Here is a 23,973-nt window from a genome sequence, read left to right as displayed (position 1 = left end):
CTAAAATGGCTTCCTGTACCTAAATGTAATATGGATGATCATTTAGAACATTCCACTAATGCGTCTGGAGTGCCACCCAGCTATATAATCAGTGGTTCTCAGGCTGTGAAAGGGAAAGCTACAGTGAGCTTAAGCAGTGCATTGTCATTAATAATTAATTTTTTCAATCATTTTTCATTACTGCCAGACAATTTAGGCATGTGATGTATATCCATTTTCTTATTATCCTGGAACAAAACCCATCTTTGCTTGATGCTCTGACATCAGTAAAAGCTCCAGAACTTGATAAATAATCTGTTGCTTTCCTGTCAGCAGTGCACCATGTCTCTCAAGGATCAGCTCATCCACAATGTCCACAAACAGGAGCAGAGTCATGCCCACAATAAGATCAGTGTGGTTGGCGTGGGGGCAGTTGGAATGGCTTGTGCTATCAGCATCCTGATGAAGGTAAGCACCAAGCTTAGCAGCACAGTTGTAACTGAGGCCTAAAAGAGAGGCAAAAAGTAATCTCCCTTGTTAGACAAATTGGGCTAGCACACCAGGTGAACTTCCAGTTGTACATTCCATTGTTTGAGCCAGAAATGAAGCAGGAGCCATTAAGCAACTGACAGAGAACAAACCTTGTAAACCAAGTTTACTCCAGTATACAACAGAACATGCTTTATGTATCATTTTGACTTAAGAGCTGCATTTGCATTTGAATGACTTCCATGCCCTGTCCTAAGTAGGAGTCCTCTAGCACTCTAAACGTACAAAAGGATTAAGAACTGATGAGTCATTTTGTCTAAAGCAGAGTGTGCAATGGAATAATTCTTTGCCATGCAGACTGGAAAAAATTGTCCTAGGCACTCTGAATGACTTGTCCTCTGCATTGCATTATGTTGAAAATGCTGTGGTTAACACCAGACTTGATTTTCTTAACTGCAAAATAGGTTGCTTGTGAATGGCTATTAAATTATTCTTCATTATTGTCCTGCTAAATTGTAGAAGTATTCCACAAAAAATGTGGGTGTGAAAAGTACAAAACTAACTCAACAAAGTAGACTAAAGTACTCTGGGAACAAGTAAGATGTTACAGATGAGCAAAACTGCTTAAAGAGATCACTGCTTTTAAAGCAATTGCAGCTTCACAGTTTATAAATTGGGTACTTTTGCTCAGAGGCAATAAGCTTACTATTTAATCTTGGTCTCTCATAGGACTTAGCTGATGAACTTGCCCTTGTTGATGTTGTGGAGGACAAGCTCAGAGGAGAGATGCTGGATCTCCAGCATGGCAGCCTCTTCCTTAGGACGCCAAAGATCGTCTCTGGCAAAGGCAAGTAGTTGGTCCCAATGTGCTCATTATTTCCATCCAAATGGAGATAACCACTTCAGATCTCAAACTGGTCATCCATGTCCAGCACTTAGCCTGTCATCCTGATTGTTAGAAGGAAAACTCATTTATTTTTTCTCCTACAGAAGTATTGCTCAGCTGACATTGTTTCTTGTACCTTAAGGCCAGTCCAACTAGGAATCCTCTTCTAGAGTTCACCACCCTGTACAGAAGGATGAATTTCTTAAGTACTCCTGCACCTTTGAGAATTTCATTTCGCAGCCAGTCAGCCTCTGAATGCATTACTGCTTGCTTCTTGGCTACAAATTTCTGATAGCTTTAAGTTCACTGAAAAACTGACTAGGGCAAATGCTAGCCACCTCATACCCAAGTTAATGTGCAGCTACAGTGTCCACAGGTAGTAGGTTACAAGGGCAGAGCTGCCTTCCTCTTCTACTCAGCAACTTGCACTGGATGCTATCCTGATAGCTACCCCTGTACCCATCTATGCCTGAGAAATAGTGGAATACCACTGCCACATTCTGCACGTTAAGATTTTGAAGTGCCCTTATGGTTGCCACTTGTGCCAATGAGCCACAGTCTTCTACAGGAAAACTTAACTTCCAGTAGAAGCAAAGTCTAGAGTAACAGTTACCAAGAGAAGTTTCACACTCAAACTTGAGAATTTTAGATGGGCATTGATACTAAAACTCCTGTTCTGAACCCTATGTGGAAAGAGGTCATGTTTGATGTAGCCTGTTGTCTGCAGATTACAGTGTGACTGCACACTCCAAGCTGGTCATCGTCACTGCTGGTGCCCGTCAGCAAGAAGGAGAGAGCCGCCTTAATTTGGTCCAGCGCAACGTGAATATCTTCAAATTCATCATTCCCAATGTTGTTAAATACAGTCCTGACTGCAAGCTGCTTATTGTCTCAAACCCAGGTTTGTCTTGTGTTGCCTTAATAAAAGGATTTGGCTTACAGAAGAGTGCTTTATTCAGTAAGGTGGCATTAGTATACTAATATGACCAAGCATAGGCTTTTAGAAAATACTTATGCTACATAGCAGGGGGTGTCATCTTCCCTCTCTACACTCAGCAAGCTGGTCCTCTGAGGAATGAAGTTCCCTCCTGCTTGGGTCATCGTTTGCTTTTAAGTGTTAGCACAGAACACAGTAAGGGGCACCGATAATTGCATGCGTAGCATTAACAGCCCCTCAATTCTACCTTGAAAACAGTCATGTTAGCTCACTGTAGGACCTGGCCATGTGCATTGCTTTATGCTCTGTTCAGCATAACTAGCATGCAGATAAAATCGCTACAAATGAATGGAAGATAGCAGCCTAGTTACCAAACTGAGTGGCATTTGTTATCCTTTCTGTTCTACTTACAGTGGATATTTTGACCTATGTGGCCTGGAAGATCAGTGGCTTTCCTAAACACCGTGTTATTGGTAGCGGCTGCAATCTGGACTCTGCCCGTTTCCGCCACCTCATGGGAGAAAGATTGGGCATCCATCCTCTGAGCTGTCATGGATGGATTGTTGGAGAGCATGGGGATTCCAGTGGTAAGGGTGAAATCTGTCTGGCTGTTTCATGTAATGTTTTTCTCTGATACTTTGTTTGCAAGAAAGATCTCCACAAGCCACGGCAAAATGTTGCTCAAACCTTTGCACTGCAGCACCTTACAACTGCAAGGCCTCCTTTAAATCTTCTGCTGCATAGAGTAACCCTAGATGATCTACATTTGACCCAGGTTTCTCTACTTGGAAAAGGTCGTAACTGTAATGTGAGGAGGCTTAAAAGTTCTAAGTTCCCATAACTCTCTCTAAAAAAAAAAAAAAAAAATGGCAAGAGGGTAAAGGTCTCTGCAAGGGACTCCCAAAAATCTCCACTGGACCTACTGGTAGTCACTCGGTTGTCTTTACTGGCATCTCTCGATTACTTCAAACTATATATAGGAAATGAAGTGCAGAGGCAAGTCTAGAGGACAGCAGGATGTGCAACTTTATCCTTGCTTAACCCATACTTTCTCTAGCAGCACCAGAGCAGTACTGTCTGCTTCCTGACACTCAGGACTCATTTGGAATCAATTCTTATTTTGAGAAACCTCTGCAAAATACAGACGTCCTTTATTGTCATTTTAGTTCACGTTGCCTGGGCATTTTTTTTAAAAAAGGTGCATTCAAACCTTGTGACATCATATATAAAGATGTTCATGTACTCCTAGGTTCTCAGCCTGCAGTGGGCCTCATAGGTCACTATATTTGAAGTCAAAATCATAGTGATGTGCATTGCAGATTAATCCAACTAGATCTTGTGTTAACTGTTAATTTGAGGACAACAAAACTAAGTTTTCTTCTGAGATAATTAATCTATGTGCAACTCCCAGTACCTGTCTGGAGTGGAGTGAATGTTGCTGGTGTGTCCCTGAAGGCTCTTCACCCAGACCTGGGAACTGATGCAGACAAGGAACACTGGAAGGAGGTCCACAAGCAGGTGGTGGACAGGTAAATACTTTTTTTCTTTTAAAACAAGAAGCAAGTGCTAATGAGCTATAGCATCTCTGAACTGCAGTGTCCACATCTGGATTCATAAACACTGTAGTAACCCAAAACAAATCTGAAGATGTAGACATAACAGAACTTGAACTAATATTTTAAGGAATAATGTAGATTTGGCAGAGTTAAATTTTTCACTGTTAATGAGCTTTAGAAAAGTGATTTAACTTCCGAGTTTTCTATGTAACTGCAGGTAGTATAAAATTAAACCAGTATCCTTCAGTCTTCATTTTAGTTCTGTCAGCAAATCAGCCAAGTTTCTGATGTCTTTTGATTGATTAAGGCCTCTCCAAAAGCCCTTCTTAAAACTTGCAATATTGCAGTTGATGGTACTTGTTTGTTTAATGAGTAACTTTGTCTCCACAGTGCCTATGAGGTCATCAAACTTAAGGGGTACACATCGTGGGCTATTGGTCTTTCTGTGGCAGATCTAGCCGAAACTATTATGAAGAATTTGAGACGAGTGCACCCGATCTCTACAGTTGTTAAGGTGAGCAGCCCCCTTGTGGTAACTTTTGTCTTACTGAGAACTAAACCTTGGGAATTCTGAAGAACAGTGATCACTTTCCAGTTTAATTTCAACTAAATTTGAGTTTTTCTGATAGGATATTCTGTAAAATACATATACAGCCTAGCCTAACTCTCCTTACTTCCTTTTCAGGGCATGCATGGAATAAAAGAAGATGTCTTCCTAAGTGTTCCTTGTGTATTAGGCAACACTGGCATTACTGATGTAGTGAAGATGATCCTAAAACCTGAGGAAGAGGACAAATTAAGGAAGAGTGCAGACACACTCTGGGGGATCCAAAAGGAACTACAGTTTTAAATCTGCCCATGTAGTTCACTCTCTGCAGTTTAACGGGTTTAGTGGTTTGTCTAATGTTGCACTTTCCAAGTAGGTCAAATCTTTCAATGTATGTATCTCAACTAGAACACACGAAAAGCTGAAAGCTGAACAAATGAGTTTCCTGAAGATAGCATTAGGAAACTATTCTAGGGTTTTCCCTGTTCACAGACACCCATGTTCTTAGCCAGAGCTAGGTAACTTAGTCTCGTACAGTGATACAGTGTGACAGAAATCCAGCATTCAAAGCAGCACTGCCTGGAAAAGCCCTTGCCTTTTCCTCATGTCGCTTAACATTGCTTCAGAACAGTAAGTAATTATTACACAATGTGAAACCAAAGACTATTTTCTTGCAGTTAAAGGACTGTCAAGCCAATTGACCAACCTTCTCTGCCAGCTAAATAGCTTAAATATTTCACTGTTGGTAGGTCCAAATCTATTTTCCTAACACTGCTTTGGAATTTGTGTATATTTTTTTTAGTGAATCTTATTTTTGTGTACTATATCAGCCTAGTTGTAAGTCTGTCTCCTGAGCATGTTTAAAAAAAAAAAACCTAAGGTTTCTGTGTGCAACTGTCCAACACCAAATAAACCACAAACTTTTTTCTGTCTCCTTGTTTTCCTTTATGGCCCTTTGTCTCCAAAATGCACATATCTAAATCAAACAGTTCTGTTTCTTCAGTCACAGTAACTCAAACCTCACCTGTGTAACAATGTTTTGTGTACAGGTACTCAGTTGCACGCTCCAGCTCACATATTTATGCAGTGAATTTTCTTAACAGACTCAAAGTAGGAATGAAGAAAACAGTAACAGAATACTTGGAATTTAAACTTGATTTCAATCTTAATACAAAGGAAACAGGCCCTATTGACATTGTTAGGGGAGTGAAGAAATAATGCAACTAAAGCAAGTGTCTGCCTTACATGTACACACAAAAATGCATATAGGGAGAAATCTCTCCCCATCAAGTACTCCACATCCATAGAATGTCAGCTTGCTGCATCTCTTCTGCAGTTGCAGCCAGGCACAGAAACAGTAACCAGTTACTCCTCAAAGCCCACAGTAAGTTAAATAGAGAAGGTGATTAATTCTTCCTCATCAATATTTTAAAACATCGTTACAATGAAGAGGGAAAGGCCTCTAACATTAGGCCACACCATGTAGCTTAAGAACGGAAACAGATCACCTGATTAAGTCCAGGGCAGATTTGAGTTTTGGGTTTTTTTTAGTATGGACTGCAGGTGGTGATACTTCTCAGAACAAAGTATTTCAGAGCAAGCTCAAAGTGCTCATGAAGCAACTTAAGTAACAAAAAGCTGTAGCTACTGTTTTGCTTTCTCTTGTATCTATGTGACCAAAATGCTAGCACCTGGAAAGAGTACATAGGAAGTGACTATGAAGAGTCATGTTTTATGCAGGTGACAGAAACATGTCATGAAGCCATTTTCAAAGCTTTCAGAAGATCCACAGGACTTAAGACTTTTTACTGCATGACGTGTCACCCATCTTTTTAATAAGAACTCGAACCTTTTCAGATCCAGTGATAACATGACAACACAACAAGCTAGCTTTACTGTGGCAGCCTACAAAGGCAAACAGAAAAGGACAACAGCATGCTGTTGAGGTAACAACAGCAGCACCATGAATCCCTACAGCACTCCATGCTGGGAGATGCAATGTAAAACATACCTTCTTTTGCAGACAGTGCAGTGTTTAACCACCAGGTTTGTCACTACACGGTCTGTCCCAGCAAACACCCCAAACCCATGCTTCCCATGGCATGCTGGTGTGTTGTGTTTTCTGCCTTGCAAATACTGTAGCAGCCTTTCTTTTGCCTAGCAGTTTCTAGTGGAAAAATGCAGCGTATGTTGAGGCTTCTTACCGCACCATAAGGTATACTCCTCAATGACCATGGTATGATGGTAGAATAGGCAAGTCAATACAACAGTTACTAAGCCCACTTCAAACAATCCCTGGATGTCAACAGCTAGATCAAACAAGAGGGCCCTGAAATGTCAAGTTTTCCGCTTTCACTGGTTATAAGGGTGAGTTAAACTGAAACCTGAGTTCTTCCAGTTCAGGACACTGAAATGTCTTCCAAATCTCAGAAGTAAAGTGAAAGTATGGTTAAGCTGACATTGCATAAGCCAGGCCTTGTTTGTAAAGAAGGTGCATTGTACACAGTTCTGTAGAGGAAGAAAATATGCAATGAGTTTTATTCGGCATTAAGTCCACTAGCACAAAGATTACAGGAGATTAGAAAGTGCATTAATAAAAGCTAGTCTTTACCAAAAAGAAAATATATTATTGATTCAAAATATCTTACACTTGAATGATGTAATAACTTATTCTGGGCACCTACTGATTAAGAGAAATACCAAGAGAATGGCTGCTTCATAAGGAAATCTAACTTCCCAGGGAAAGTCTGAGAATTTAGTAGAGATCACTGAGTCCAGCAGTCTTCCTTGCTTTCTGCATCAATGCCCTTAGCTGGAACTGCTTGCGAGACAGAAGACGTACATGCTGCAGAAAGAAAGAACAGGTGGCTATTGTGAAAGTTGTGATAAAATCTTAATTATGTTGCAATACAAATATTTATTATTTTTTTTTACACATTTCATGACCCAAACACGATGCTTGTTTTTTTTGGAAACATTAAATGTATTAGTCTACTAAATGGCATCTTCTTGGCTTAAAATGACTTGCAGAGGGCTACCAAATGCAATCACTACAGTATATATTTTTTGTGATTTTAATTATTAATTCTGCACATAATCTTATCAAAGAGAAGAGCAGAAGAAATATGTACTAGAGGTGAAAACAGTAATGCACTTCTCACAGTGCAGAGAACAGTTCTTTTAACAGTAGATAAACAGAACTACATAAGGAAATAACATGTCTCTATGTAGTACACTGGATGTTAAAAGCAAAGCTTAAGTGTTAACTTGGGAGAACCTCAGCCGCTAGAAGAAGGAAGGACTGGCAACTCTTCTTACTCAGTGGCCCCAGTACGGATCATTAACACTTCTGCACACTCATCTTTCCAGATCCAGTGGCAATATTAATTACTGAGATACACATTTTCTGTAGTTTTATTCCACATTAAAAAGTGGGTTTAATATTTTCAGAATTACAGATCTGTTTTTATTTCATGAGCCATCATGATGTACATAAGTTCAAAATAAACAAAAGTTATTAGATCAGACATCGTATGAAAACTTTCAGCGTTAAGGACAGCAAAGAAAGGGAACAAAATGTCTAAGAAGGTCTCTACTAGAAACACAAAACTAGCTGGCTTCCCCCCCCCCCATGATTCTAACACTCCATTGGCTGCCTCAGCAGAGGCAACCACAGACTTCAAGTGAAAAGCTGTCTGAATGCTCCCATCACTCTTAAAGTTGGTTTCTCCAGAATTAGTATGACCTCCAAATGGAAAGCTTATGTTGACACTTGCACCTGTCTAATGAGAAATCACTTTGTATCTATAATGCTTTTACAATTGGTCTTTTATCGTAATTCTGAAATTCCTCTCTAAAACTCTTTCAACAGAAAAGTGTTCATGTTTTTACCCTTCAGTGAAGAAATTACTGACATTAATAAGTTGAACAAAAGAGTTCAAAGTATTTAAAGACATTTAAACAGCACATCTCAAAAAACACCCCAAGAAAGCGTACCTTTAAAAAGACATCTAAATCTATCACTCCACGTCTCAATGCTTCCCCAAGATAGAAGATGGTATCTTCAATTGCATTTTCTTCTGCATATAAGTTCAGGATCTGCTTGTAAAGTGGTGCTGTAGGAATAATAACTTCATCTATATCATTATTTTCTGACTGATTTTCCATCTTCTCCAAAGCAGAACTGAGCTCCTCATCCTTCTTCTTGAGAAGTTCAATGTTCTTGTCAACTTCAGCCTAAAAACAATTAAGACGTTTGTTTATTTCTTAGGTCTTGAGAGCTGAATGTCTTCTTGTGATAGAGCTGTCAAGGTGAAAGACTTTTAGACATGCTGGTTGATTCTTTACTTTTTTACTCACCTCTATTTTGACCTTTTGCAAAAGAAAGAGCTACCAATCTACAGATTTTGGATTCTTTCATTTTTTAAAAGGCTGTTTTAGTTAATGTCAAACCACTATCAATTTATCACTGTACAGAAGGCTGGCTAGCAGTTTTTATGTATTCTGAATATGCCATATATAAGGAAAAATAACCATTCAAATTAGCTAACAGTAATAAAAGAAAAGCCAAAAAAGCATTTCCTCTGGAAATATGCCTTTTGGAGTAACTTCATATAGAAGTTTTCTGACTATGGACCAAGCAAACTGTGCAGACAGGAAACAAAATATGCTGGCTTTACCCACCAATGGTAACTATAATGTAACTGCATCTGTATGAGATGTACTTTCTTTTGCTACTTTTGAATTTGCCTCCCAATATTTCTGAGGTCCTAACAGCTAACACAATGGAAGAAACTGTACGGCACTGTTTTTGCTCATGACATTCAGACTCTTATATTCCACTCTCTGTCCTCACTGTCTTTTTTCCAGATTGAAATCCTAGCTTATTTACCAGACAGCTTATATGGAAGCTGCCTGATATGCTGGATCATCCTTCTTGCCTTTGCATCAAACATCTGCATTTGTATTATGTCCTTTCTTTCCAAGATCAGAAAGACTAGAATTACACACTACATTTAAAGTGGCACATTACAGATTTATACGGTGGTAATAATGGTAACCCTTGCTCTCTAGTTCTGACTAATAATTTCTCAGTTTTATTTTTTTTTTAAATCTTATCCAAGCACTGAGCTGGTTTCAGAAACTGATCACCAATCCCAAAAATCTTACTCCTGGGCAGTTATGCACGGAGCAGATGGACTAAGCAGATGTCAGGCCTTAAGGAAAAACTGCAGGAATTTCTGGGCATGCAGAGTAGGAGAGGCTTTTGTCTGAAAATGTCTGCAAGTTATACAAGGAGTCTGTGGCTAAAATCAGCATCTCTGCATTAAGAGACTTAAATGTTCTGCGGTGCTGCTGTTACACACTATTATCCAGAAATGATGAAACAATCTCACACCACTGACATCTTTCACACAGAGTGGGGAAAAAAAAAAATACTGTTCCTTTACCACTGAACAATGAAGTTTGTAAGATACGTGTAGGAAAATGCATCTTACAGTCCTGCTATTTCTGACATGCACCTCAATTGGGAAAGAGAATATATATTTCAAAAGCAATATGCTGGAAGTTTGGATATTTCTATCATGTTTATTAATGAATTAATTACATGCCTCTGTTCACTACAAGGAATGCTCAAGGTACAGAGAGACCAGTGTTTCATCTCAGCTTACCACCTCTTGATCCAGGCGAGTTACCATCTCTTCCAGTTTCTGGTGTCCTTTCTTCAGGTCTTCCTCTGTCCGCTTCAAGGCATTGAGTTCAGCTTGTGCACGATCCATTTCTTCTTTCATCCGCCATCTCAGTTTATCACTGACTGCTGAAATAAGGGAAGCGCGGATGGTATCCTCACTGATAGTTCCATCTCTACTGGGTCCTGCACAAGAAAATCCACAAGCAGAAAATTATCTCTGCTCTTCCATATCTATTTCAGCAATATTTTTCAGAAGCGGCATGTACTTTAGCAATACAAGACAGTAAAATAACAGTAAAATAAACTATTTTCCATACTAATTTCCAGAAGCAGTGAAGAGACCACAGCGAGATAAAACACATTACAATGTTCACAAGTAAATTTTAGAGTATTCATTCACTTTATGAATATAGAAAATATATTCACTTTACTATTCCTATATCCACAATCTTTTAATTTAAACATGGGCTGGCCATTTCTCCTGAAGGCTACAAATGTTAGTTCAAATCCTTTTAAAAGAGACTAAGTTCTGGTAAACTCTGCAGGAATATATTCAACCACAATTAATGTAACGGCTGGCTTGAGACAGTGAATTTGCCTATAGGTACTCTATCTTGAGGCTTGCCAAGTGACTGCTTTGGTGTGGTTGTTTTTACAATTATTATCTATCAGTCATCCTAGGGCAGGTATGGGAGGCCAGTAAAACAATCAGCATTAATACAGAACGTTTGTTATTGAGGCAATCTTACTTTCAAAAGTAATATTTACTAAAAGATTATAAAGCAGAGAAATTATAACCAACTGCATTGGCACATGGTTTATAAATATGTTCTAACAGACCAAAAATAGATCTAACAGTTACAACTGAGGCTACAACCTTTTTTGCTTGAGTGCTAAGTACAACTTGCAATTTCAGTTTATTAAATGACATTTTGATGAGGCAATACTAGAAAATATAATAGTCCCTTTCCCTCTGAAGCACTAGAGACTTTCACATTTAAGCCTGAATATTACTATTGCTTTTGCAGATCAGCTTTTCCATGAGATTACCAGGAAACTCTGATTGCTCTAGAGAACGTGAAGTGGCTACTGGTTGCAGAACTCTCTGAATTTATCACAAACCACTTAAACCACTTTTCCACAGGAAAAATTGGAATGTCACAGTTTCCTCATGCTTGTACTTCATGCCTTTTAGACCAGTGAAATTTCGATTGTAACAACCACTAATAAAGGAAGAATTCTATCAAGTTTTGTGCCTAAGCCTTCCACCTTTTATGGATGAAAAAAGGAGACCTGAAGCTCTGTAACTGAAAAAAAAATTTGCAGAAATACACCAAAGTATCTTTTTATCCTGAGACAGTGATCAAAACCCTGAGGCTGTTCCAGTATAACATACACTACAATACCTAGTAGCCTAGATCTCAAAAAATTACAAACTAAAAAAACATCATCAAGGCTCTCATGATTGTTACCTAGCTAAAGACAAAACCATTAACATATCTTTTGGGTTTCTTCCTAAAGGATCAGAAAAATGTCTCAAGTCAACTGAAATCCAATCAACCTCTTCACCTTTCTTAGTAATCACAGGCCCCCAGAAGAAGCAAAAGCAAACAAGTGACTCAAACAATACATAAATTTTGTCATTTAAACACAATAGTTGACTGTATTTTTAGAGTAAATTAAAACTGCATTTTTTAGAGTAAATTAAACTAACATGAACAGTGCTAAATATAATTTTCAGTAATTTATTGACAGTGCTCAGTAACTACAATTTGATTAATTAAGAGTAAGATTCAATAATTTTCCTACAATTGTGCAGGAAGAGGGTTATTCAGTGAAATTTCAGCATTACAGTGTTACTGGTGCAGTACCTTCCTGATAATGAGCAACAATTCAGGACAAAGTTTAAAAATCTAAACACTGCCTTTAGAAACTAGCATCTCAATGGAAAATGAACAGTTTTCTGTTAGGGTAACATAATAATTATAAAAATAAATAAATAACTACTTGGAGTGCCCGTTGTTATCGTTACACTAACAAATGCAAACTGCTGTTGAGAGGACTGCACACCTGAGAATTCTTAAGGGATCCAGTGCAATTTTGTTTTATACTTCTGCTGCTAAAAGAACAAGACTGCACAAATTCACCTTTCTTCCCTATGACTTTTACTCTATTCCTGACCACAAAACCTACAGCAAACCAGATGTGTGGAAAATAAAGCTATGCAAATGACATGGAAGGAACTATGGGAAGATGCACATCACACTACTAATCCACCAAATTCTTCTAAAATTAAGAAAGCATCACAGTTTGATAATTACTAATATATGAGCACTTTCCTTATATACAAACTGCACCAGAATCTTTTCCTTTTCCTTTTTTTTTTTTAGATTACAAAGCTAATTACTATTTGAAAAAAAGAGATTCAATTATTAATCAACTGCTGCAACGACTGCCTTACGAAAATATAAATATCCCTACATCTAATCCGATTTACAGCTCTGTCTTATGCAATTCACCCTGTTACCAGCCAATAAAATAATTTTCAATATTTGGTTACCTAACCAGCAGAATCAACAGTGTAAGTTGTCAAATGGCACCACACACACAAACCCAGGAATTCATCACTTCTGCTTCTTACAGAAAGGGGAAAAGAACAGTACCTTCCATACTGAGAAGTAAAACTTAAACCAAGTCAGTCAAACTACCTGGGACAAACAGTTTATTCACTGTTTAGGAATTATTCACTGTTTATTCACTCCTTAAGGCAGACAATTGTAAATATAGAGGTACAAACGCAAAACAAAAAGGTCCAGTTTCACTCTAAAATTAGCGTCATTTCAGTTATTATTTACTTTACACAATGAATTATTCTCTAACACAAAGTCAGAACCACCCACCAGTTCTACCTTTTTCCCCTCTTTCTGATACCCCTCATGTTGGGAGATTTTATACAAGGATCACTTTAACAGTAAAGCAGGACACAGAACAAAGAAACAATACAATCACAATGCACCTAATACATTGAAAGTTCACATAGAAATACCAACAGATAGGAAAGAGGTCTTGGAACATATAAAGGTTCATTTTAATGCAGCTCAATTAGATTTTATGTATCTTCTTAAAGAGCATGAACTCTTAGCATTTCCTGTCACTTCTATAATTAGCCCAGCTTAGGGAAAATTTTATGGCACAGCCATTAAACCCACAGTGTGCTGAAACCCTTAGCATTTACTAGGTGGAGTCCAGTTTCATAAGTGACCTTACAGAATCATCAAACTACTAACTGCACCAGAAAGGTAATTAATGGCTGAACAAAAAGAAAATATTGAAGGACTTTTAAAAAAAACCAGCTATTACTAAAACCTTAGCTACTCTGAATAAGTATGGATGAAGAACCTATGGATGCATTTTTAAATTATGGTGCAAGAGACTACAAATGACAGATACTCTGAGCAAGGTCACAAAAGAGTCTAGGTCCTTACCATAACTGCTCCAAAAGGACTATCATCCAATTGGAAAGTTATTGCACTAACTTTCTCCTTAACTGTATCACTTAGACCTTTATCACTGGTTCCCAATATGTTACACATACACTAAAATTGAGGTGCTGAGTGGAAACCAAGCTCATGTATTTTGCCGGCAAAGGGCCTCAGAGCAGCAGGAAAAGACGTACGTTAATACTGTAGATCTTGCTGCTGAATGAAATGACAAGAAATGACAAGAAGAGTCATTAAGAAGCAACATTGAAGAGGCTGGAGAAGAAACTCAGTAAAAATGAAGCTCATTCCAAATGCACTGGAAACCTCTGCTTTAGACAGCTATGACTTCTGGAGTAAGGAAAGCACAAATAAAGAGTAAAAAAAGTGAGTCCAGTAGATGATTAAATGAGGACAAAAGCATTTTTATAAACCATGACCTTGAACACAGCAATGCGGGCAATCAGAAGTCACCTACAGTTAACGGGTGAGAATAAAATACTTAAGCTAGTTCTTCAGTTCTGCAGTGTTCTTCAAGATATTCATAGAGCACACACAATGCATTGCACAAACCCAGGAGTTTATCATGTTCCTAAATTAATAAAATATAAGGTGAAGGACACAAATTGTATTTTATTCTTCCTTTGAGTAACTTCTAGAATTGAATATAAATACTTTGGAAGGACATTAAGAACAATACATTCTTTTTTCCATTTTCTTTTTTTACATATCAGTTATAGAGCTTCACTTCAGAGAAATTCTTTTAAAGCTACTCACCAACAGTAGTCACAGGAGGCTGAGAAGGGTAGTATGGAACACTAGTAGTTGCTGGAAATGGAACACTACCAGCAAAAGGATAGTTTGGGTAGCTGTTTTGACAAAGACAGATATGCTAGTGTTATGTAATTATTTGTAAAATATGACCAGAAGGTTTAAATTGCAGGCCAAGTTATACTACTTCTCTTTTCCTGTTCATATTAACATCTTCCACAATTTATATTTGTGGTATGATTTCAGAAGATAGATCACTTTATCTGAAACCCTGTCTAGTTATTGCCTGGTCTTGCCATGCAATTTATAACTTTTCATATGAAAACACAAACATATCCAAAAGAAATTATTCTAGTTAAAAACTCACAAACAGCAATTTCCATTTAATACCTTTAATAAGAGAATAGTTAACAAGATGATTGCTGAACTGCTTTATGTAAACCTAAAACTGTTGTGCAGTTGCAAGATGAAACTCCTCCAGAAATTCTCAGCCCTGCTCTGAAGGAGGAAGGAAACAGAAGTATTCATCTGTTCACTAAAATCAACTGTGAGATAACATATAAGGAGACAGGCTATGTTACCTTTCTATAACACATTTACTATGAGCTGCAACAAGAACTCAATTTAACCAGTAACAGACCAACAAACATCTATATACAGCAAAGTATTAACCATAGCTGTAAGTAAACCAAACGGTCCAAGAAAACATGTGAAATACAAAATCAGTATATTCTGTGCCTCTCCAGATAACTGCAGATTTTATAGTTCTTAAGACTTTTTCTGTTTGTTACTGAATTATCTGATTTTTTTAAATAGTTCTAGTATTAATTTTTGTTCAAACATCAGGATCACTTTAAACAAATGTATTTAGGAGGAAATAGCTTACCATAAAAAGTTATCAAAACCCCATTTTAATTTCTTTAAAACGTAACACCCCACTTTCCTAATGCTTACAGGGGTTTATTTTATTTTTTAATCAAAATGTTACCTATTACGGCAACCCCTCATATGCTCCTAACATAAAATCGGGACATTAGGACATTAATAACAAGAATAATTCATTATGGTGTAAAAAAAATGTAGGTACACACTAGGAGGCAGTAATAAGCATCTTAAGTGTTTCTTAACACAGAACTGCTAGTCTTCTGGAAAAGCTTTATTCCAAACTCCTATAAAATTTATTTAATCAAAAAAGTCTTGCTTTTATTAATAAAAAACGTTTAAAATAGTTTTGTTCCCTGCAAATTCTCTTGAAGTGCTCTGAATTAAATCCACATTTATGCTGGAGTGAAGGTTTGTGTTAATCCAGCAACTGTTTTGTCCAATGTTCAGACTTGCTAGTTACCCCAAACAACACTAACAATGCTAATAGATCACCCAAACTGTAGGAGCACATTTCTTTCTATATCACGTAAACGTATCAACCTTACAAAACCTAACCTGATATGCCAGTGAAACAAGATAACATCTGGGAATTAGGTAATAACTTGCAAAATATATTCTCAAGTATAATATATACTTTATATATTATTTTTATATATATATTCAAAATTATATTATCAAGTATACTGTATCTGAGCAAGCAGCACTAAGAAAGCTAAATCTTTCTCAGAACTTTCTTCCGGCTATTAACAAGAATTCAGTCCTCACTTAAAAAAAACCAACCTGCTAATGCAATAATTATACAAGAAATGCATCATAACCAAAATGAAACTAATATTAGATACTATCCAGTGAAACTGTGTATCATGTAAATGATGATGGTGTCACAGGCTCTCACCTCGGGTTTGGAGTGCTTCCTGCTGGATAGGGAGATATTCCACCTGGAATGCCTGGTACATACGAAGCTAAATAAAATAATCATTTTGCATGTTTTTACTTTTCAGGAGTTTAATAATATATTAAGGTCACATACATATTAATCTGCAGTAAGATCCTTCTCAAAATGTTACTGAACAGTAAATACAGCATAACACAATGAAACAAGAAGTTTCAGAGAGAAGTCATACTATGGCCAAACCCCCTCAGGAATGCTTACCCTGCATCCTCTAACACCATCACTTCTCACAACACTCCCAGACATTTCCCATACTGCTGTCATGCAGCTTGGCAAGAGGGATACAGGCAAATATTTGTTGTTTGCTACCTCTGTGCCAACTGCCCAAGTGGCTGTTTCCCCCCATATAAAGGGCTAAACTGCAGTGGACCTAGCCTCCATGTACTGACCAGTTAGAATTTCCTTTCTGTAGCCAAGCACATTTTCATAAAATGCAGACAAATTTTGCATGTCTAAAGATTCTACCTCCACCTATCAACTGTGGTTAAAATATTTTCAAGAGTATCTTGATTGGAGAGAGAATATGAGAACTGTAACTTAAGTAATTTACACATTCCTTAGATCAGCTAGCTAGAACACCTTTCACTGCTTATTTTTTTTCCTAATTGTTACTTTAACCACTGCATGGATAAAAATGAGTATTGATTTAAAAATGCATAACAAATAGTTGAACTAGTAAAGTAAAATGTGGATATATAAGAAAGAGTATCTGCAGCTGGGGAATTCACAAAAAAAGAAAGCATGTTATTAAAGATGAGACATCTCAACAGCTGTCTCCATTTCTAATATGTACAGCTGAAAAACAAAATAACCTTTCAAATGTAGCATTGTTCTCTACTCATTCAATAACGTGTGTAATTTCTGTACCTTCAGAGTAGCTAGACTTCGCAACAGTTGATCAGCTGTTTAACCATCCAGCCATGAACTTATCCAGTCATTTCTGCTATTTAGAAGTAATGCTTTTCAAAAAATTAACAGCACATACACATATCTAAGGCCTTAGCAATTTTAAGTTTCTTCTTGGAAATCTTACAATTCTATTATAAAAATTATGTTTTGAATATATTTATTCCATCTTTCTAGTAATTTTAGGAATATTGTATCAAATAGCTTTTCTTAAGAGACAAGCTATTTTTTATGCTTGAATACTTCAAATGATTAATTTTTTTAACCTGGGCTTCATTTTTTCTTAAACACTGCATCTAGAACTTTGAAACACAAACAAACAAACCTAAATGTCTGTAAAATAAGGAAAAACTGACTGCACTAGAGTAAATCAAAGTAGCTATTAACAATTTGAAAATCTTGAAACATTTCCACTAGAATTACTACAGCTATGCTACCACAGAGTGCCTACAAGCCTTCCTTGAAGTACAACAGGTCACTGTCTCTACTAAATCCATGCTTGTACTGACACCCTCTGGTCTTGGAAAATCACAACAGCAGAATCATCTAGTGCTCCTATACTTAAGCTAGTTCTGGACAAACTAAATAGTCCCAGACACCTTCAGCCAACTATGCCTAATGGTCCCGTTTATGTTTACTGCCCTTTTGCTCACATGTTAAGAAACTAAGACCCTGTTAAAAATGGTTTCTGCTGGAAAAAGTAAAGAATAGACTTGAGCTTTTCAGATGTAACACTATGATGTGATAAAAGCCATATTTCAGCAGAAAACAGATACAGACTTAACAATACAGCAAAAATATATAACCCTAAATACTCTACTATTAAATTCTTGTAGAACTCTCATAATATCATTAAACAATCTGCAGCTACTCTGCTCCCCCTCCCCTCCTGCCTCAGTCTTTGGCTTGAGTAGGTCTACTCTACTGGCAGGTTTTTCCACCCAAGGCAGCCTCAGAAGATTTGCAAGGATTTTCTGTTTCTCACTTCCTCTTTTCCCCCATCCACCTACCCATAGTCTTTAAAATAAGATGCCTCCAGAACTTTAAATAAGTATAGGATTTTAAAAGTCTTGAGAATTTTTGCAAGAAAGTGAGACTGGGTACCGTGTCAGAGTACCACATCGACAGAGAACAATATAAAAACCATGATGCAGTTTTTATTTCTATATTCAGCCAGCAATTATTAAAAAAACAAACACTAAACAAAAAACAGGAGCGTGGGCATAAGAAACAGAAGCAGTGTGATTCTGCTTATGAAATCAGGGGTTGAAGGAAACTTAGCAAATGGACGTGTATTAAGAGAATAAAAAACCTGAAACAAAACACAGAGTTGGTTATCTGAATAACTGTTTTAATTATATCGCAATGGTAATGTTGACTGGTAATATTGCAATGGTAATGTTTACTGGTTATTTTAAGGGTCTTGGGGGCGCGTGGCGTTTGTGGGGATTTTGTTGGGTTTGTTACTTGGTTTTTTGTTTGTTTTAAAAACAAACTTGATTTTTCTCTCTTTCAAAAGCCAAAAAACGACACACATTCTTCCAACATAGTTCAAACAGGGCAAGTACAGCACAGGTGACTTCATTAGCCAGTAATACAGAAGGTCATTCTAGAGTAGAATACATAATTTGCTGACAAACTTTGCAGAGCAAATGTCACTTTGGAATCCGAGTATTTGTAGAAATTAGTAGTCATGACCACTTACTATTTGGTGGGCCTGTTGCCTGGTATGGTGGGTAGCTTGCTGAAGCCGTAGGCCGAGAAAAGACTGGAGGCTCCTCACCAAACACAACAATCATGACCTGAATCAGTTCTAGCAAGTCTGACTGGGGCTGTGAAAGTAAGCAAATCAAAAGGTGTTGACTTCCCTGACAAAAAGTTTAAGTAAATGTAATAACAAAATGTTATCATTCTATCAGCTCTCAAAACCATCCTTTTGTTTGTGTGGTTTGGCGTTTGTTCTTTTTTTTTTTATGCATATGTATGTGTATGTCTATGAGTATGAGCGTGTGTGTGTGTATGTGCATTTATAACTTCCTTTCTGGATTCCTTTACTGACACCAAACCTAGCCAGCTGGTATTCAAAACTGTATAGCAAAGTACAGCTACAGTAGTGTTTGCACTCAGAATAAACTGGGGAATACATTGCAATAAAGGACTGAAGATGACTGTGCAATGATGGATTAAAATTATTTTTTAAAAACTTAAACCCACTCTCCAACACGAAAGAGTACAGATCACTAAGTTTTCAGACATTTTGATTTCATACAGTATATAGCTTTTGCTTAGGTTCAGAATGACTCAATAGAAAAAATATTCTAACCCACTAAGGAGTGGCACAAATCTCCTTTAAATATAGCTAAGATGGGCTTCTCAGTTTATATTTAATACAGGCATGATTTCACTTCAACAGAATAAGGACAAGCATCATGAAGGCATCACCTGATTAAATATCCTATTTCCAAATTTTCTTAGCTCTACAATCCACTTACTTATTTTTAGCAACCTCTCAAACTGAATGAATTCTGTATCACATGTATCTTAGATGTTTCTCTTGCTTGTGCAAGACTTGCATCCTGCATCCTGATCTAGGCACTCATTGTCCACTATTACCACACAAGTGCTGAACTACAGAATTCAATGTCCTGAACTTTAGGACATTACAAATAATAAGCAGTTGTTTTCATTAAAAAAAAAAACAAACAACAACCAACAACCAAAAAAACCCCAGTTTTAAGACCTTAAATGAGGATTACAGGTTTTGCTAAAAATGACACAACAATCTAAAGACATTCAGAACTGAGCAATTTTAGATTTTCAAGTTCCCTATACTTACATATTTCCACTCATGCAGATAAGGAAGGTATATCTTTCCATTTGCATCAACATGCTTCCCAGTTTTTATTGTCATAGAGCTAGTGGGTTTAACAAAACAAATTGGGGGGTTGAAAGGGTAGGTGTCAAGCAGCCACAGGCAAATTGGGATATTGTATGTGTTACCTAGAAAAGATATTTTGAAAGGTTTTAAGTTACTCCAACACTTCCAACTGTCCGCTTGTATCAGATTTATGAAAAACTCCTAAACCCAGTAATTTCAACTGCACAGAGTCAGAAGCTGAAGCTCAATTCTACCAGTAACATTCAATAAGAGCTCACAATATGGCTATGAAGTCAACATTTTTCAAAACAATTTATGTTTGATTTACAATACTCATTTACCACTAATAAACTATCTCATTTGTTCTACGATGAAACATTACTAGACCCTAACCTGAACTGCTAACTGCAGCAATAAATGGTTTGCAACCCTCATTCAACTGGGAAGCTCGAAAAACATGCAGTACTGAAAGAAGAGAAATGTTGCAGAGCTGCACAAGGCTGACAAAGCAATGCTCAACATTAAAATTTTATTGTGCAGCAAAAATAGGGAACAATTTCTTTAAAACATTATACTTTGGACAAGTAAAGGATTGTGAGGAAACAGTGATCACTAAAGTAGTGAAGTTAAATCACGATAAATCTAAATAGTTTTTCATGTAATCTTGGAAAATAATGATGGTGATGATAATTATTAATGCATACCTCTGTAAGGCACAGGAATGGTTCCACTGAGGCTCATCAACTCCCTAGATGAACCATCATTAAAAACTGAAAGGGAACAAAATATTTTTGAAACAAACGACATTAATGTCTGTTCAGTTTATACCCCATCTGTTAGCAGAAGTTTTCAGAAGTTTCACATATACCAAACTCATCTTGAAAGGTTCTGCTCTTGCACATTTATAGACAAGCAAATGATTGCCTGTAGTCTGGTAACTTCTTATGAATAACGTATTTCTGAGAAATGAGTGACTCATTACTGTTAAACTTCCTTCACCTCAAATAAAACTGTTTCCTCATTCAGAGAAGTAAAACATGTTGGAACCATACAAACTGCAAAGCATACAAACTGCTGCAAAGATAATCTCAACTCAAATTTAATTTAGAAAACACCTGAGATTTTAGGTTACAAAGAATTCCTTATGCTTTCTCCAAACAAACAACTCAGCAAGAATACTGACAGTCTCTGGGATATAGGCATCTATTATATAATCAGAAAAGGTAATTTAACCTAACAATAATACTCTGAAGAGACACGAATGTGTAGCGCTTGACTTGCTACCAAAGCTTTAATCTTAGTTGACAAACTGCACAGGAACCCTGACCTCAGTTTACTGAACTGCTGTATTTAGTTTTCCCATACTTTCAATCCAGTACATTATTCTTGCCTGAATAAATCAACTTCTGGTAATAAAGTTTTAAATTTCCTAATTTCACCTGAAAGTGTCTAGTCTTAGATTACTTAAATAAGGCTCTATATTTAATTATCAATATAAACTTGAAAACTATCTCAACAGCAATGTACCCAATTTCTTGTTGTTCATTTCACTGCTTCAAATAATACCAATTGTCTGTAACTGGCCTGTGCTCAGCCTTTCCCAGGCAGCTTTGAAAGAGTGAGGTAACACAAATGGGCTTCTTGCTACAGGTCAAAGGGATATGGAATTTTGATCTGTATCGTACACACAAACTTGTGTAGTGCACGCTATTCCAACCACATTACTTTCACTATTGTTTCTGATTCTCCAGTCAGTGTGACAACTGCTGGCTTGCAGCTATTCAAGTTATTCAAGTTAAAACAATTCACCTGTCCATGTCCCTTTTTAGTACTTCTCAATCCAGATTTAGAATTCTGAAAGCAGAAGACACTAAAATTCTGATGACAGTAATATAAATGAGCTCCCAGAGGAATCCCACAGATGGTAGCTTAAAAAAGGTGATCAGAAGGAGGATGACCTCGGCAGCTATACTGGCTCACTGTACATTATGAAACAATGCTCTCAGCCTCTGGAACTGACCCTAGAAATCATCTTAATTCAACACACTCAAATTTACCCAAAGCCTTTAAAGTAGCTGTCAAACAATGACTGCCATCGTTAATTTACATTAAAAACCGCTTTGTGCCAATTTTCTATGTATTTGACATCGTTTTCTTCGTAGTCTTAAGGACTGCCACAATTCCATTTAATGAATTATTTGTTCATCGTTTTGCAGTTCTTTCTAAATAGAACTCTAAAAATACCTTTAGATGACAGCAAAGCTGAATTTGTAAGATCCCAGCAGTCTCAGGACACCAACTGCTATGACATCACTAAGCAATCAAGCTAAAGTTAAGCTGTGAAAAATGCAACACTTCTTAGCATGTTACACTGACTCAGTAATATAAAAAGGTTATCTTAGAAAATATATTGGAAAATAACTGTGTTTTTAAGGAAGTGCTGATAATCAAGAAGAGAAAAAAATTATGCTTTCTAGTTTTAATCTGCGTTTTCCCCACAAAACCTACTGAACATATCTAAACCATCAACGATTCAATAATAAAAATTTTCTCACTGCACAGACTAACCGTATGAATCCATGACAGGTTTGAGGTCCTTGTACTGAGTAATAACACTGGTTGTCTCCTGTATAGTTAGGTCTCTATACTTGTACTGGAAAACAAAACAAAGAATTACTTTAGATTAAATTTTCAGTGTAATTTATTTTCTTTTATTTTATCCAACACACTGGACTTATGAGAGTTTACACTGATATATGGACTTACCTTTCCCCTCTTCTTTTGGAATACAAATTTATTTTTCCATATTACTTAACTGAACACTGCCTATATAACTTACTGAACTTTAACAAGGTGTTAGGGTGCTTTTAGTCTTAACTAATGATTCATACATCAAGCGACTGGGGGAAAGCATTTTCATTCACATTCTACCATAACCAGCAGTATTAAGAGATGTATGCGGTTTAAAAAGAAAAACAAAACCAAACCCCTGCACCTCCAAACAAATACAGTGGTGTTTCCAACATCCCTGATACACAGCTGTCTAAGATCTGAACCGTGTAGGTATCTTCCATAGAACTTTGCAGAGCATCACAGTATTTATCAGTCATTGATCAGTATTTTATCAATTAGCAGACATTTCAAGGCATGCTATTATCTGTCATAATACTGGTTTCACTCCTTCCCTTTAATCAGGAGTAACTCATAGCACAGAAGTCCAGTAAACCAGACACACTACTACAGAATTTAACAACCTCAGAACTATAATCCACAGACAACAAAGGGCACGCTCCTGGCCAACAGAGAGCTGGTTAACCAACCAGTGCAGCTCTTTAACCTTATGGCCATTCTTCCTGGTAACCACGACTAAAAAGAAAAGCAAAAATATAGTCTCTTGACGGTGTCTTTATTGTGATGGAAGTTCAAAAAAATTAAAAAATTATAATCTTTAGATGTCTTAAGGAACACTGACAGCATCCTTTCATTCAACCATGGTAGGAAGACAAAGAGTCCAACATGGTGAAACATCCCATGCCCAAAGCACACAGATGTTAACGTCTGCACAAGAGTCTCAAGTCACTTTATTCAAGGAACAGGTAAAACAATGTCTCCCTGCTCAGCAGACATACTGGGAGTTTGGTGCATGGTGGTTGTTAGGGCTGATAAACCACAGATTTGGTTATCTGAGGTGCTTTTAAAAATTAGGTCAAACACATCAAAATTAAAAGCTTAATATTCTTAAAACTATGAAAGTAAGAGATAAGCTTGTAAGATCCCAGCTACTGCCATAAGCAAAATCAAGTGCTACATCAGCTATTAATTTCAGTACTTTGACTCAAATAACCATAGGAGACTGAAGTTCTGTATATTAAAATGACATACGAAGACATTTTTCCTAATAAGAATGATTGCTTTTCTAACTTTGCTTTTATTATTTAAAGCACAAAGGATACTATTTTGTGCTTATTTCTCTTTTCCATTCCAAAGAGTACTAGAGTATATAATAAGACAGTCTT

At 36.9% G+C, this 23,973-nt stretch overlaps 3 protein-coding genes across 3 annotated transcripts in view; 1 reads left to right on the top strand and 2 right to left on the bottom strand.

Annotated features, from left to right (window-relative positions):
• The first annotated feature begins 246 nt into the window (after positions 1 to 246).
• Positions 247 to 5,282, top strand: LDHA (lactate dehydrogenase A). Its single transcript, XM_061342552.1, has 7 exons — positions 247 to 447; positions 1,198 to 1,315; positions 2,082 to 2,255; positions 2,705 to 2,878; positions 3,703 to 3,820; positions 4,238 to 4,361; positions 4,533 to 5,282. Exons 1-7 carry the CDS (start codon positions 322 to 324, stop codon positions 4,695 to 4,697), a joined length of 999 nt encoding a protein of 332 aa, XP_061198536.1. The 5' UTR covers positions 247 to 321; the 3' UTR covers positions 4,698 to 5,282.
• Positions 5,283 to 6,900: 1,618 nt separating this feature from the next.
• Positions 6,901 to 23,973, bottom strand: part of TSG101 (tumor susceptibility 101) — an 18,769-nt gene continuing 1,696 nt past the window's right edge. Inside the window, exons 2-10 of the mRNA XM_061342536.1 lie at positions 22,526 to 22,610; positions 20,662 to 20,727; positions 19,916 to 20,079; positions 18,785 to 18,911; positions 16,117 to 16,183; positions 14,343 to 14,434; positions 10,067 to 10,269; positions 8,391 to 8,630; positions 6,901 to 7,239 (exon numbers count right to left, since the gene is read on the bottom strand). Coding sequence (XP_061198520.1) covers positions 7,150 to 7,239; positions 8,391 to 8,630; positions 10,067 to 10,269; positions 14,343 to 14,434; positions 16,117 to 16,183; positions 18,785 to 18,911; positions 19,916 to 20,079; positions 20,662 to 20,727; positions 22,526 to 22,610 — 1,134 coding nt within the window. The 3' untranslated portion in view covers positions 6,901 to 7,149. The remainder of the gene's footprint in view (positions 7,240 to 8,390; positions 8,631 to 10,066; positions 10,270 to 14,342; positions 14,435 to 16,116; positions 16,184 to 18,784; positions 18,912 to 19,915; positions 20,080 to 20,661; positions 20,728 to 22,525; positions 22,611 to 23,973) is intronic.
• Positions 22,530 to 23,973, bottom strand: part of UEVLD (UEV and lactate/malate dehyrogenase domains) — a 19,067-nt gene continuing 17,623 nt past the window's right edge. The window contains exon 13 of the mRNA XM_061342533.1: positions 22,530 to 22,610. Within this exon, the coding sequence (XP_061198517.1) occupies positions 22,592 to 22,610 (19 nt within the window). The 3' untranslated portion in view covers positions 22,530 to 22,591. The remainder of the gene's footprint in view (positions 22,611 to 23,973) is intronic.

The sequence above is a fragment of the Neopsephotus bourkii genome, unplaced genomic scaffold, assembly GCF_033783945.1.
Source record: "Neopsephotus bourkii isolate Nb327-2 ecotype Australia unplaced genomic scaffold, CSIRO-AGI_Nbou_v1 NB_1792, whole genome shotgun sequence".
Classification (NCBI taxonomy): Eukaryota; Metazoa; Chordata; class Aves; order Psittaciformes; family Psittacidae; genus Neopsephotus; species Neopsephotus bourkii.
The sequence above is the reverse complement of the archived record's forward strand: the minus strand, read 5'-3'. Positions and strand labels throughout refer to the sequence as shown.

What these genes read in the sequence shown, in the direction of transcription:
- LDHA (XM_061342552.1), top strand. Translation starts at nt 322, where the DNA reads ATGTCTCTCAAGGATCAGCTCATCCACAATGTCCACAAACAGGAGCAG. An exon ending in CTATCAGCATCCTGATGAAG is followed by an intron (nt 448 to 1,197) that starts GTAAGCACCAAG and finishes GGTCTCTCATAG; the next exon opens with GACTTAGCTGATGAACTTGC. An exon ending in GCTTATTGTCTCAAACCCAG is followed by an intron (nt 2,256 to 2,704) that starts GTTTGTCTTGTG and finishes TTCTACTTACAG; the next exon opens with TGGATATTTTGACCTATGTG.